Source organism: Neophocaena asiaeorientalis, unplaced genomic scaffold (genome assembly GCF_003031525.2).
Source record: "Neophocaena asiaeorientalis asiaeorientalis breed wild unplaced genomic scaffold, Neophocaena_asiaeorientalis_V1.1 scaffold196, whole genome shotgun sequence".
NCBI lineage: Eukaryota > Metazoa > Chordata > Mammalia > Artiodactyla > Phocoenidae > Neophocaena > Neophocaena asiaeorientalis.
In genome coordinates, this window is record NW_020173929.1 from 508,924 (window position 1) to 524,771 (window position 15,848).

Here is a 15,848-nt window from a genome sequence, read left to right on the forward strand (position 1 = left end):
TACTTGAACCAGAGTGACTCTTCCTACTGCAGTGAAAACTTGAAACAGGATTTAGCCAATTCCATATATCAGGTTGTTGGTTCTTCTGCATTTTGAGGATCTTTCAGACCTCCTTGTAAAAAGATTTAGCTCAATGGTAAAGTTAAGTGGTGGGGAAAAAATCCTCCACATATAAAAGCAAATGAGTTTTTAGAGAATAGAGAATAATCTCTATGAGAAATTACTTCTAAATTATCCATGTGGAAATTAAACTTAGCTCTTGTTAACATTTCCGTAGAAATATGCATTTTGATTAAACCAAATAAATAAATACAAAAATAAATCCCTAGAAGTAGGCATAGTCATTTATCTATATACTCACAAATATTTTGCTCTTTTCTGATCATCAGTATTTTTTTCTTGCTTTATTTGCTTCATATCCTTTAACTTTATTTCCCATTATTCATGGAGAGGTATTCTATCTAAGACTAAATTGATTCTCTGCATATTTCTTATCTGTGAAGTCACTTCAGCAGAGAGTTACTCTTTGGAGTAAGGTCCTCATCTCTAATCTGTATCCCTCAGCTAGTGCACTCCGTCTGGTGCTGCCCCATCACCGCCCTAAGGCATGTAGAGAGAGGGCTCTCGCTTTGCCCAGTCTGTTCACTGAGCTCCCTTTGAAATTGGTGAGGAAGGAGGTCTGTGGAGGGGAGAGATAGATGTACTGGGTGACTATTTGAAACCAGTGTAATCTGTAAATTTGCCGTAAACTTTTAGTGAGAATTGGGGCGGGGGTTTCTGAGTTAACATGCAGAAATCAAAAGGAAAATGGAAGTTTCATTTCATTACCGAGGGTTCTGATATGAAAGGGATTTTTTCTAAAATTTTACCAAGATTTCGGCAATTAATCTATACACTTAAAGATATTAAAATATTCCTAACATTGCCATGTTATACGTATATTTATATGTATAAATAAACATCACACTCATATACACACGCGCAAACACACAATAGCACTTATCAAATAATACTGCTTTATACCACATGGCTGTTAATTTAAATTTGGAGCAAGTGAAATGTACACCACCTAGGAGAGTGTGCCTTTGACCATGAAGAGTGCGGAAAATCACCGCTGTAATTGATACTTTTCATTCATCATGAAAAGTTTTTATACTGTCAGTAGAGAGAAAGCCACATTTCATTTTGTCAAGCCAAAAACATACTATCTAACCGCCTTTGTATAAAAGCTAACACAACATGTCAAAAATAATAGCATAGCCCTCAATATACATTGAACTGGTGAAAGCAGTTAGGAACGGTTTGGCAAAGATAAAACGTAAAGTTAAGTTTTACATTATTTTCTTTTCATTCACATTCACACCAGGTAGACTTTTGTCAAATACCTATAGTAAAGAAGAACTTGTTCACGCATGCAGAACAAAATAAAATAAGATTAAAAGCTCCAGGAAATCTGCCTGCTTCAAAAAACCATTAAAGTGTGCCTATCCCTCAAGCCTTACAAATGTGTTAATTGTCGTGTTTCAGTCATGTAAATATGTTTCAGCATAAAGTAAGCAAGATTTCCTGTTATAGAAGCACTGCTATCTGGGGGTGTGTGGGTAGGGAGGGACGAACAAGGACTAAATAACACACTGTAATGAAACCTGCCTTTGGGCAGCACATGCCTCAGTTCTGAATGCCCAGAAATACTTCACAGACGCTCTGGGCTGCCTAGCAATGGGGATTTCTAATTCTGGCTAGCTTGACAAAGTAAATACAACTATTGAACATAAGGCAGCTCCTAATAAAAAACAACAATTCCCCCTTGTAAACACCTACAGTTGGCCCCATTAAAAATTCTTTCTTCATATCCAGGAACTAGCAAACCCTTAAACGTGGGGATCTCAAAGTAACTACAGAGCAGTTGGGAGATTTAATGCTGTCGACATGTTGTACATTGCCATTTCCACCGAGCCCTTCATACCCCATCTCGGGGCTTTGTGGAGCAATGTTCTGCATACACTGTAGGGCATTATGCAAGCAAACACATTGGCTATTATGCTCCCAGGACTCATTCATGGACAGCCAAAAGGAAATCAATATATGTTCATACTTACATACAAAAATATATGGTTGAGGGCGTGTTCATCCAAAGCTGCCAATTTGGAGTTACTTAGTGGACTGAAATTAGTGTGATAACTTAAGCAATTATCTGATTTCAAAATTTCAAAATTCTCTGATCCCTGCTTTTCACGTTAGAATTCATCTCTTCCATTAGCTATGTATCAGTCAGACCTCTGGCAGTCCCTAAGTTAAAGTGCATCTGCTATAGTTTCAGAAATCTCTAGGATTTAGGGATCAGCCTTGAGCTTACACACATATTTATCTGCTAACAGTTTACTGAGTAGGAGGCTTCAGATTATAGTAAAGAGCAAACATTAGTTTGAATTCTAGTAGACGAGCAGATTGTACCTTTTGCCACCTCCAAAATAGTTTCCATATGCTTTAAGAGAAAAAAAGTTCTCATATAATTAGTAGTTTGAATTTATTTCTAAAAGAAGTGTTTTTTTTAAACTCAGCATTCAGATCTGAAAACGGTATATGTTCCTAAAATATCTTACTATTCTTAAGCCATCGGAGGGGTAGTACCAAAATATTGCTTCTAAAATGTTTCCTCACTTGTCTCGGATAGAAAAGGGGCCTTCTGGACAAAGCAGGCTTGAAGAGCCCATCAAAATGACGGTCTCTCCACAGAAAGATCTCAGCCTTCTTCCGCTTACTGCCAGAGCAGCAGTAGGCCCTAGATCTCAAGAGTCTCTCAGCTTGGCCCTGCTCAAGCTTAATTCAGATTCCATACACTCTGGAGCTTATATGCTCCTGCCTGCATTGTGAGATCCAGAGCCCATACAAGCCTTGGGTTAAGCAGAGTTGGAGACCAGTCAAAAGGTTGCCAGAGTGAGAAGCCCTGCTACAATTCTGGAAGGATGAATGAGAGGGAGTCCGTTCAGGAGATATGGGGAGCCTCATTCAGGCCGTGATGCACACCCACAGGATCACAGTGGCCATGTGGGACTTAGCCACCCCATTCCTTTATCCTTTATCCATCCCAGAGAAGAGGCTAGTGGGGGGGCGGGGGGCGGGGTAGGCATCTTTCACAGTTTCTACTGTCCAAGTTTAGGTCACAATTCAAGTCACTTTATTCCAACTGTTACCTAAATGATATATTTTTTTCAGTCCTGCTCATGTTAGAACATGAATGAGAATAAAATGTGCAAAAGAAAAAGGAGAGACCCAAAGAAAAGAAAAAGATACTGCCTTTAGTTTGTGTAGAAAGCACAACTTTTTTTTTTTTTTTTGCGGTACGCGGGCCTCTGACTGTTGTGGCCTCTCCCGTTGCAACCCGTGTCCCCTGCATCGGCAGGCGGACTCTCAACCACTGCGCCACCAGGGAAGCCCGAAGTTACAACTATTTTAAGGAAAGTTCTCCAGGAATAATCTAGTTTGTTCTCCATCAGTGTATGAAATAAAGGAGGAGAATAACATGACTCCCCATATCTCCAATGTCTGAAAGTTCAGGAACGTTGGAACTGAAACATGGTGGTATTCTTATTATGATGTAGTCCAAAAGATGCTGACTCACATTTTAAGAGGATTAAACGCAACAAGCCATCCCCACAAACAGCACTGCCAGAGTCTTTCCTCCATGCACACTTCACACAGGGCCCAACCCCTCCACCTGGAATCTTCCTGCTGGGCAGGCATGAGGCTGGGAACCACCACACCCCACAGGAGCACGGTGGGAGTGGGAGGACCCTGTGGGTCACTTAGTGACTATGTCTTTTCTGAATCAAAAGAAAGCAGGAAAAAAAAAAAAAAAAGGAAAGAAAGCAGGATCTAGAACAGCCTGTGTACACCACCTTTTGGAAAATTCTGTCTTTAATAGAATACACGTCCGCAACAACTGTTGTTTTCTGTTATTGACCCACAGCATCCTCCCACTCCCACCGTGCTCCTTCCAAGCCAAACTTCTCCTAGCCGCGGCCACTCCCCTGTTTGGTGACTGCTCCAGAAAAGGTGCCCTTTTTTCTGTCCTTCAAAAATGCCAAGCTTATTCCTACCTTAAGACTTTAGTATTTCATTCCCTTTGCCTGGAAACTTCTTTTTCAGGTCCTCATTGGTCTTTTCTGAAAATTTAGATCTTAGCTCAGATGTGCTCTGCAGAAAGGCTTTCACCAATTAGGGTAGTACCCCCAGACAGTATCATATCACCATGTTTCATTTCCTTAAAAGACTTCTCACTGTCTGAATTATCTTCTCCATTGGTTGGCTTTCCTGTATGTTAGCTGTCTCTCCTTGTGATAATAAGTGTCTATGTATTGTCCCTTTCTGAAGTTGTAAGTTTTTTGAAAGCAAGGGTTTTGCCTGTCTTGTTCACTATTTTACCTCCAGTGCTTAGAAAAGTTCTGGCACATAGAGCAGTGAGTAAGAATGTGGACTGTGAAGCCAGAATGCCTGAGTTCAAATCCCATTCGAATACCCTGAAGTTGCAACATCACTTCGGTATTTTTCAGACGTGGTCACGTATTCTACAACCAGTTGAAAGGGAAGCTTGGAAGTAAAGTCTTTATTCAGGATGGCCGTATATCCCCGGGTTCTTCTACTAAAGGAGGAAGGGAGAGTGGACACTGGAGGTTAATGACAGTCTCTATCAGAGTCCGCAGCCCTTCGGAATCCAAATATCCATGCACAGCCTCTTCCCACACACTTACCTCTTCTTCGGGGGTGAGTGGGGAATCCTACAGCAGAGAAACTGCAAAAATTCTCTGCCCTGGCAGTAGAGGAGTGTAGCCCAGTTTGTAGCCCTCAGTTCTGCCCTCTGGAAGGAACTCCCTTGTCCACTCTCCTTTGTATCCCTTTAGAAAATTATTCCTTGTCCATTATTGACGGCTATGTGAAGTCACTATTAGCGTCTGTGCCCTTTGGGGACTGCACAGTTTTTACAGCCCACTTATTGATAGATCAGATTTGGGGACTTAAGATTTCTTTAGGGGTTGAATACTCATAGACTCTTGACCAGGCTTGTAGTTTCTTTGGCAAAACAACCCCCTCAAAATTTTATGAGGTTCCGGGTTGATTTGCTTCCCTTTGCTTCCACATGCAAGTAATCACAGCCAAAGAGTTGTCCAGACATAGTTCTCAGATTCAGCTGCAGGAAACAGATCCCATCTGATTATTTGATGCAGTCAGAAAGGTTATACCAGAAAACTGGGAGCTAGTGCAATAATTGGAAGGGCTGAAGGATAATGTCACCAAACTGGCCTCCAGGGAGGCTACTGCCTCCACCAAAGTCAAGAAGGTGAGGAACTGGGAGACCACAACTGGAGCTATTCACTGAAAGCACACAGCTCCGTGGCTGCAATCTTGGGGCAAGTAACTTCCCGCTGCCACTGCTGCCAGTGCTTCTTGGCCCCCATCAAGCAAGTCACTGGACACTGAAACACTGGGCTGGCCTCCATTTCCACAGCTGCCTCTCTGCTCCTGTGAAGCCTATGAAGCTGTTGACTAGTCACTAGAATGCAGAAAAACACAAAAACAAAAAAAACTGTCCCTGCAACAGTGCTTGCCAATTGCAGCAGTAAAAGTAGCAGGAGGAGAGCAGCTGCTTCTCTTCCACCTTCTAAATAGTACAGCTGCGTCTAACTGGATAAGCCTAATTCACACTTTTCCAGCCTCTTACCTGCAGGCAGCCTCTTACACCACAAGGCAGTTGAAATGGGCGCATGTCCACCACAACTCTTACCTTGTAAGACGTGAGTCTTATTTTCTGGCCTCTCTGTTCTACCTATACCCATCTCTTTCATCTTACTTGTAACTAGCTTGAAGCCATCTGAAATAATTGACTTGAGAGGGAAGGCAACACCCTTAATCTGACTTTTGTCTCTGAGCCGGCCCCCATTTTCTGGCCAGCCTCTTAATGAGGTATTTCACCAAGGCTTAGGGGCAAAGACATCTGTGAAGGTTGCCTGCTCTGGTGTGCAATTGCAGAAATAGCTGGGTTTTTTCAACTTTCTGACATCCCAAATTACCAAGCTTTTATTCACTTTAAGTTGTGAGCTGCAGGCAGGGCATTTCCTTTAATAGAGTTGTAGTCCCTCTACCTCTTCTTGCATATTCTATAGCTCTAGCCTAAGTTCATTTCTCTTTTGTAAATAATTTTGCCAAAAATGGCAAGAAGCCACTAACACAACAACATCCTGAATTTCTCCAGTGTTTCAACTAGAGCCACAGGCCTAACAAGGGTAGTCAGCTTTCCAATCTGTGATACTGACCTCACTGCCCACCTTCCAACCACTAAGCCAACTTAGATTTTTCTTTTTTTTAAACATCTTTATTGGCATCTAATTGCTTCTCAATGGTGTGTTAGTTTCTGCCCTATAACAAAGTGAATCAGCTAACACATATATATAGAATCTTAAAAAAAATGGTTATGAAGAATCTAGGGGCAGGACAGGAATAAAGACGCAGATATAGAGAATGGACTTGAGGACACGGGGTGGGGGAAGGGTGAGCTGGGACGAGGTGAGAGAGTGGCATGGACTAATATATACTGCCAACTTAGATTTTGATGGTAGAACTCGATCCATTTTTCAGGTACCAAATTCGCCATAAGGAAGATATAGGTTAGGCTGCTATTAAAGAAATTCAAAAATGCAGTGGCTTAAATAATATGGAACACATACCCCATAAAAGCTCAATTCGGTGACCCAGGGCTCTTTTGGTGTCAAGATGCCCTAAACTAATTCTGTGGTTTTGCTATGCCCTCCTCAGCCCATAGCTTCCGTTTAATGGCCCAGGACAGCTGCTTCAGCACCTACCCTCAAGTCCACATTTCAGCGAGTGGGAAGAGGGAAGTTTGGCTTGTCCCTAACGTTGTGGAGCCTAGAGCAGGAATGCAAATAAAAGACCACATTATTATATGCCTCAATATTTTAAAGTTATCAAGCCAAAAAGTCATTAAATATGCTTTCCCTTCCTTCCTTCACAAATATACCTACCTGGAAAGCCAAGTTTAAATTTAGGATCAGGGCTCTACTCCAGAACATGGAGACATAGGAAGAACGGGCCTACAGCCCATCTCCTTTCTCTCCCCACCCCTGTCTCCTTCCCACACACAGCGGGCAACGTGATTGTGCTTGGGGACACCCAGGCTTCACATCCAAACTCTGTCCACACTCCCCACAAACAGCCACCCCTTGGCTCCTGCTGAGGCCCCAGGGTGTGCATGTAGACAACACAGTTTGCCCACGGCAGACAAACCTGGGGAAGAGACCTGTGCAGGCTTTGTGGCCATTTGCACAGGGAGTTCTGAGGTTCTGAGTACCCAGAGTGTGTCCTATAATGAAGGGTACAGGCTCTAGATGGGCACATCCCCTTCACCCTGTTAATTCCTCACCCCATGAGGAGGGGTGGGTCAGGGCCCAGAGCGGGGGCCCTCTTGCTGGGGTCGAATAACAATGCCAAGGGAAAAGGGAAGTAATTGGCACCTCCCCCTCTCTAAGGATCTAACCTTGAACTTAATCATAGCACTTCTGCTCAAGATGAAGCAACCAGAGTTTAATCACTCAGCCTCAGCTATTGGCAAAGGCAGCTGGGGAGCGTGGCCTTTATTCTGGGAGGCCATGTGTCCCACTAATACTCAGAGATTCTTTTACTTGCTGCAAAGGAAGAGAATAGATATTGGGAGTAAGCTAGCAGTCTCTGCCACAGACACATGCCTTTTCACAAATCACACTTTTGTTTAGACAAGTGAGTTCTTCACAATCTGCTTTCAGAGAGGTGAGTTTGGAGGCAAGACAATACTGTCAGTTATAATTGACGGTCAGAATAATTGCACACCTGAGCATTTTTCAATGGGCAGCCAATGTGCAATGTTCCAGCTCTGAAATTCTGTCTAATTTTCAGATCAATCAGGAAGAACCAAATGAATTTTTTTCAATTCAAAGGATATAGTATGATTATGACATTCAATAAAACAATTTTAATCCAAAACCTGGGGATGAATTGGATCTTAAACAAACAAACAAAACTGAAACCTAAAACCTGACCATGTTTTGGCAGCATTTCTTCCAGAAGTATTCGGCTGCTATCAAACATACACTTAACAATCCAAAAGGAGCAAAAATATGGTTCTGGCATGATTTCCACTGCCCTACTCATATATAAGAGTAACACAAAATTCACCAAAATTAGGAAAATGCATCTTCCACATTGCAACATTTTAGCCAGATGTAGAATAACTACAATGTAACATTGCATTGTAATAATGTAATGATTATGGAATAATATAAATGCAATAATATAAAAATATAATAATTATATAACGGCATATAACACTGTGCGGGCTTTTTGCAAGCTGAAATAACACTCTGAAATCTTGTGAAGAAATAATAGTGATGATGAATAACATATCAAAGCCTGCTTCATCTGGTTCCTTCCCTCTACCCTCCTCCTAGCGCCCCCCGGAAGGAAATCAGTCTCTCCACAAAGGAAATATATCTCTTTTTATGATATAAGAGAGACTCTGAGCACTACTTTAACCCCTGCCCTCTGGGCTGGTGGGGGCATCAGGTGTGCATTTCCTTGGTCAGAAACTAAGTAGGGACCCTTCCGCCATTAGCAGAAGCTCACACACAGAGTGAATGCTTCGGGAGGGTGATCGTTTCGCTATGGCCCTTCTCAAAACTGTAGCTGACTACTGGTTGTCTCCCAGTATCCATTTGCTCCTTCTTCCATAGTAATGCGTCTGCTGAACATCTTAACATATTTTAAAACATTTCCCAGCCTCCCTCGCAACCAGGTGTGGCCATGTTTAAGTTCTGGGTGCGTATGGAAGTGATGTGTCCAACTTGCAAGTCTTCCTTCATGGCCCCTGCTTCCCACCAGCTGAGAGAGAGCAGAAAGATCAGCCTTGGAGCCAGAAGTGGGAGCCGCTTGTTGAGGATGGCAGACCAGTCCTTCCAACTCAGCATTGCCTACTTCTGGCCCGTAAAGTGGGAGATAAATAAACTTCTGGTTTTTAGCCGTTTTCTGAAGTGGGTTGGGATATTTCTGTATGGCAGCTACTTAGCCTGTACTCTAATTCATTCCCTACCATCCAGAGCAGTGCCTCATAACACAGAATATGGCTACAGAAGTCAGCAAATCATGCTCCAGGTTAGGGCATCAGACAGCTCTTGAAAGAATCAATGGAGTGGGATGGCAAGTCTTTTGTGCATTGGTTTCCTGCCCGTGATATAAAGAAGGGGAAATGCTTTTAAAACTTGAGTGGAGAAGCTTCATCTTCTGACATTTCTTTTGTTATCGTGTCAGCATTAAATACATGTGCAAGATAGATTTTTCTTTAATAAATATGGGCTTCCCTGGTGGCACAGTGGTTAAGAATCTGCCTGCCGGTACAGGGGACACGGGTTCAAGCCCTGGTCTGGGAAGATCCCACATGCCGCGGAGCAACTAAGCCCGTGCGCCACAACTACTGAGCCCACGTGCCACAAATACTGAAGCCCGCGCACCTAGAGCCCGTGCTCCGCAACAAGAGAAGCCACCGCAATGAGAAGCCTGCGCACTTCAACAAAGAGTAGCCTCCACAACTAGAGAAAGGTTGCGTGCGTCAACGAAGACCCAACGCAGCCAAAAATAAATAGATAAATTTTAAAAATAGATAAATAAAAATAAATAAATGGACCCCAAATTGCCTCCTTAATACAGCCATGCATATTTTCACTGGCCCAGAAGCCAGGCACCTGACATGCCCCATTTTCACTATTGTCTTACTAAGTAGGAGGGAAACTATTTAGCCTTTTTAAATCTTCCCAGAAACGGAGACAAGGACTGCAGTTTCCTTTTATGTTTATATTTCTTTACAGCACTGCAGTAGAGGGCAATGTGTAAATGCTCAGACTTAGTGATGAGACCTGCTGGCCAAGTCCAGTATTCTGTTGCTTACAGATATACGTTTTTCATTAAATTTGTAGATTCACTTCCTTGCCCTAATAAGCTCACTTATTTTTATCTTTCCCAAAGGTATTTTTACGAGCCACCTCAGATGCCTTCCTGAAGCAAAAAGAGGTAGAAATAAATTAGTGTAGTACTTAATAATTCACAAAACACTTCATATCTCATATGATCCCCATAACGGTCTTATGAGGGGAGAATTATTCACTTGTGATAGATGAGGATACTGAAGCTAGACAGGTGAAGTGACTTATCTGAAGTCACATTGAGAGCGAGTGACAGAGGGAGGTATTAAACTGTCACTGGCTGCCTCTGTGAAGGGACCAATGTAGAACCTATATGTTCTAAGGTGTTTACAAGTTTTCATTTAAATTGGTTGTGTTTTAAAGAAAAAAGAGAAAAACTATTAGGAAGTATTTTGAAATATTAACTCCTATTTCTGTGATTGTGAGTAATGGAAAGGTTGACTTTTCAGGAAATGTCATAAATTTTAAAGAATTAAAACAAATATTCATTTGCTGAGGGTTAAGATGTACTACATCAGTTGTTTTCAGAAAACAAACAGTGCCTGGTGGTTTGGTCTTGGCAAAATATGAAAAATATAAATTAATTTAACTTATTTTAATGGTATTTACCGGCAGTTTGTCTCAAATCCAGGTGTAACCTAGATTCATTATCTTGCCCCTTCTGTCTGGGAACTGGGAGTGCTGAGCACAGGTCTGGCAGGCTGGGAGAAAAGGAATTAGGAAGAGAACTGTGGAGCCAGGAAACCCAATACTATGTACGATCAGTAGAGTTGCTGACTCAGGAAGGAACAAAATATAGTCAGTGGCTCAGCCCAACAAAGGGACAGAGAGGTAGGCAGAGGGGGAAGAATCTCGGTCCAGCTCGGCTTGGTACTCCCTGGGGCCACAGAGCAAAGCACTTCCGCTGCTACTTCTTTATTACGACCCAGGGCTTCCTATGGGGCTGAGGGTGCCTTTTGGCAGGAACTCCCCCAATCCGCCAGGGCATTTTGTCAGCCTCGCTGTTTCCCACCTTGTAGTGCTGAAGAAAAGGAACCCGTTAACGCAGTGGGATGAATCGCTGTGAAGTACCTAGGCCTCTGCGGAACATTGGGAGTTGTCACACCTTTCCCAGATCCCTTTGCCTACATAGAAATCATCATTCTAGACAAGGCATTCATGGAAGAAATAGGCAGGCAGGCAGCCAGACAAGCATCTCCTTCCTCAGCAGCACAATCCCTTCCTCCCAGAATTTGGGAAAAGAAAATCAGGTGGAAAAATTTTAGCTCAAGATGTAAGGTAGGGCTTCCCTGGTGGCACAGTGGTTAAGAACCCGCCTGCCAATGCAGGGGACACCGGTTTGTGCCCTGGTCTGAAAAGATCCCACATGCCGCAGAGCAACTAAGCCCGTGTGCCACAACTACTGAGCCTGCACTCTAGAGCCCGCGATTCACAACTACTGAGCCTGAGCTCTAGAGCCCGGGAGCCACAACTACTGAGCCTGCCCTCTAGAGTCGGCGAGCCACAACTACTGAAGCCCGCGCCCCTAGAGCCCGTGCTCCACAACAAGAGAAGCCACCGCAATGAGAAGCCAGCGCACCGCAACGAAGAGTAGCCCCCGCTCTCAGCAACTAGAGGAGAAACCTGCGTGCAGCAGCGAAGACCCAGTGCAGCCAAAAATTAAATAAATGGATAAAATAAAATAAATTTTTAAAAAGATGTAAGGTATGTTTTTGGCGCTGGCCTCAGAACCCCAGGTATAAAATGAGAAAGATGAGTACCTTGATCTGGTTTACAAGATTGAATCTCTAAAAGATTTTTTGATAGTCTTGATTTTTACTGAAACCATAACCATTATCAAGGTCCAAACGTTTATACCCCCACAGCCTTGCAGCTTTGGTCTAAAGAGGTCACCATACTGTGTAGAGTATCTTACAGCACATTTCCTCAGAAGACAGATCTGGGGTACAGCAGCATCTGAACGTTTACGTGTCAAGTGTGTAAATGCTTTGGAAGCCTCAAAGGGAAAGTGCCTGACACACCTGGCAAGCCTGGAACCTGATCTCTCCTCCTTCCTCGCTGCTTCACATCGCACTGACATGGTGCACGGGGGGAGGCTTAGAAAGGGAGAAAACAAAACCCACTGCTTGAGAATTTAGGCTGCAGAGTAAGCTCGTTCGAGTAATAATCAACAAAAGCTGGCAAAATCACACGTAGATTCACGTTTCCAAGAGCCATCCTTTGGCTTTTTTCAAAGGACACGGGTGTGCAACTAGCTTTTACGGTGTGACATTTGGTTAGAAGCATTTAACCACATCACCCCAAATTTTTGTGCTCAGAAGTTACACACGAATGCTATTTGACTCTTCTTCAAAGCCATTCAACCTGAAAGATTTCCAAGCATGTCACACGTCACATTTAGCTACTTTTGCTATGAAGGGCTTTCCGCCAACTGGCTCACACTCATTGCCTAGAGAAGCAAAGGAAGAGAAATTTTTAGCAAATAGGTAAGCTCCTAAAATACATGGTATTATGCTGGTTCTGAATAAACTACATTAGTTTCCTCATTTGGATTGTCAGAGCAGTAGAAGCCTTCCACCAAATGCATCTTAGAGGTGTATCCATTCCACCGTTAAGCAAATCACCATTTCTGTATGTCAGAATCCAGTTCAGTATTTAACACCTAGCCCATCTCGGTGAAGCTTTTTCTGGCCCCCTTCCCCACAGTACGATTTCTGCTTTGTCTCTGCCGTTCTTGTAGACAAAACTTGGACTGCTCACTATGAGGGTTACCTGTGTGCTTGTCTCATGCCTGTTACTGGATTGTAAGGCAGCACGGAGTGTGGAGGGTTCTCTGTTCACATATCTTTTCAGAATGCCTTGCTTCGAGTAGATTCTAAATATTTGTTGACTCCAGTTGATTTCCTAAACAGCCTAATCACCATCTGACCTCATCTTTGTGAGGTCCCAAACAAAAGTACACACACACACACACACACATAAGGTTTTTTTTGTTTTTTGTTTTTTTGTTTTTGTGGTACACGGGCCTCTCACCGTTGTGGCCTCTCCCGTTGCGGAGCACAGGCTCCGGACGCGCAGGCTCAGCGGCCATGGCTCACGGGCCCAGCCGCTCCGCGACATGTGGGATCCTCCCAGACCGGGACACAAACCCGTGTCCCCTGCATCGGCAGGCGGACTCTCAACCACTGCGCCACCAGGGAAGCCCCCACACATATGTTTTTTAATGGTGACTTTTCTTTAAGTTTCAGAGAGCCTTCAGGTCATGCATATACCCTAGTCATTTTTCCTTTGCTCATTAGCAATTACTACAAGATCTTAAAGAAACATTTAAACTCAGCCATATAATTAAATATCTCTTCCCCTCCTGCTTCCTCACATGAACACCGATAGAGTTAACACTACTGCAAAGACATTCGTGTCCTCAGACTTTAGAGTCACGCATGTCTTTTAGATTCCTTCCTGAGCCTTTCACACTTTCATTTATACCTTAAATCCTTTCTGAAACTAGGGTATGAAGAAATGAAAGAATTGTTTAAAGCAAAGGCAAAATATGTCTTATTTGACTTCTTTTTTATTATTCAAGAAATAGACGTTTAATGACTTAAGTGACAGGCTGGGTGCTAAGCATACAAATGAATAAGACTATATGTATATTACTGTATGGATATTATAGCTTTTCTGGACCTTTCTGACATCTTTGTTGATCACATATCTATATAATAGTGTCTTTCATCCTAGATATACTTGTACCAGCAAACTGAAATCAAGGAAGAATATTTTCATAAATTATTTTTAATGTTTTAAAATGTTTTGATCCTTGCACACAGCTTGTGTTTACATGACGAAAAACAAGTCTTTTATCAGGAAAGAAACTAGCCAGAACATATGCTGGTGGATCACAATATTTTGACCCAAAAAAATGGTTTTTCCCTTTTTCATCTTGATTTTTTTTTTTTTTCAAATTGAAGGGAGTTTTCAAATGAAGGGTTTCAGGTAGGTTGTCTCCAGGCCAGTTCACCTCATCAAGGCCTTGCTTAGTCATCAGGGGATGACCCCATCCTGCCCTACTTACCTTTAGCCTCACACACCCACTCTGCCTCACGCAAGAAACATGTTCCTTTGAGTTTGGATTTTTATGAAACAAATCATGTGGTCTAGGAGCACTGATAGTTGAAGGAATTTGATAGAGATCCTTTTGAAAACCAAAAAAGGTCTTTTGAAATATGAATATTTCTCCCTAATTACAGTAACTGTTTTGTAATGATGGTTGGTTACTGGGTCTCCTTAAATCAACCTGTTATCTGCAGAAAAACAGGATGGAGAGATGTTCAAAGCTACACCGACATGATGCATAGAAACTACCAAGACCTATAGCAGATGTTACGGCTGACTTATCTGGGTGTTTGAAAAATATTGACCCTTTGATTGGTATCATTTTTTTCATTATGTCAATATGACATTTGTCTATGAAAATTGTAAGTTCCTTAAAGAAAGTATAGCCTTAAAATAAAAATCATCAGGTCAACTTAATAGACAAAGGGAAACAAGCATTTGTGGGAATCCATAATTGCTGAAAAGCTACATTCAGTTGAAAAATAATACCATCTTGGAGCTCTAGCCAAAAAAAAAAAAAGCCAGAAAACAACCCTGCCATTATTACGTGATATTTTCCAATTATGCTTTTATTTATGCACTTACATGTTTTCATTTCTACCTAAGTAAGAAAAATCTTAATACATTTAGGTTTGGACTCTGGAAATGTGCCACTAAGATTCCTGGTCCAGTTTCTGTAATGGCTACAATTTGTAAAATCTAGTAGGAATAGGATGTGATTATATTGGGCTTCAGTCTGAAGAATTGTTTTAGCAGGAATTTTATATGCAAGACTAAATGCTGATCAACAGAGCATAATATTGTATTCTAAAGTGTGCTGGCAAAAGCAAAATTAATTATTTCTTTTCTTCTTTCTTTCCTTCCCCTGAAATCTTCTGCCATAGCGACTGCATTTGCCTCCAGACTTGTCAGACACAGTGAGCCGCTCGAGCAAACAGGATCTGGCAGAATCCGCCAAGCTGCTGGGCCCAGGCTGTGGCATGACGGCCCGAGGCAAGAAGCACCTGGACTTCTAGTGATTCCTCCTTAGTGGTTGATGCAGAATTATATGACACTCTAATTATGATTGCTAATAGCTTATGTAAATATTTTTCTTAACGATTTGACCTCCAATCCTTGAAAAACAGTTAGGATTGCAAAATGAGGCCACCGTTCTTCGTTATTTTAACCAACTTTCTATACAGAAATAGTACAGCAGAAATACTTTCACTTTAAATTTTGTTTTATGCTATATCTAGAGAAAATAGATAATTTTTTTTTTTTTTTTTTTTGCGGTCCGCGGGCCTTTCACTGCTGTGGCCTCTCCCGTTGCGGAGCACAGGCTCCGGCCGCGCAGGCTCAGCAGCCATGGATCACGGGCCCAGCTGCTCCGCGGCATGTGGGATCTTCCCGGACCAGGGCACGAACCCGTGTCCCCTGCATCAGCAGGCGGACTCTCAACCACTGCGCCACCAGGGAAGCCCCAATAATTTTATTTTTAAATAAAAATAAATCAAGATGCCTTACAGTGGTCGTTAGTGTATGTGTGTTTAAGGCACTCAGGTCATGGTAAAGCGCATGTTACAGCGGGTAGCATATAAAACATTATGAAATTCAAAATTATATATGAAAAACGTATTTTCTCTTCATTTCTGAAAAAGACACCTCCCACCAAAAATGCTAAGGTTTTTTGTAAGAAATGAAAAAATTTGTTTGCTAATATATGAAGACTAAAAT

General features: G+C 42.3%; 1 protein-coding gene across 1 annotated transcript in view; it reads left to right on the plus strand.

The window, feature by feature from the left end:
* Positions 1–15,423, plus strand: part of ELP4 (elongator acetyltransferase complex subunit 4) — a 238,767-nt gene extending 223,344 nt beyond the window's left edge. The window contains exon 10 of the mRNA XM_024752532.1: positions 15,017–15,423. Within this exon, the coding sequence (XP_024608300.1) occupies positions 15,017–15,148 (132 nt within the window). The 3' untranslated portion in view covers positions 15,149–15,423. The remainder of the gene's footprint in view (positions 1–15,016) is intronic.
* The last annotated feature ends 425 nt before the right edge of the window (positions 15,424–15,848 follow it).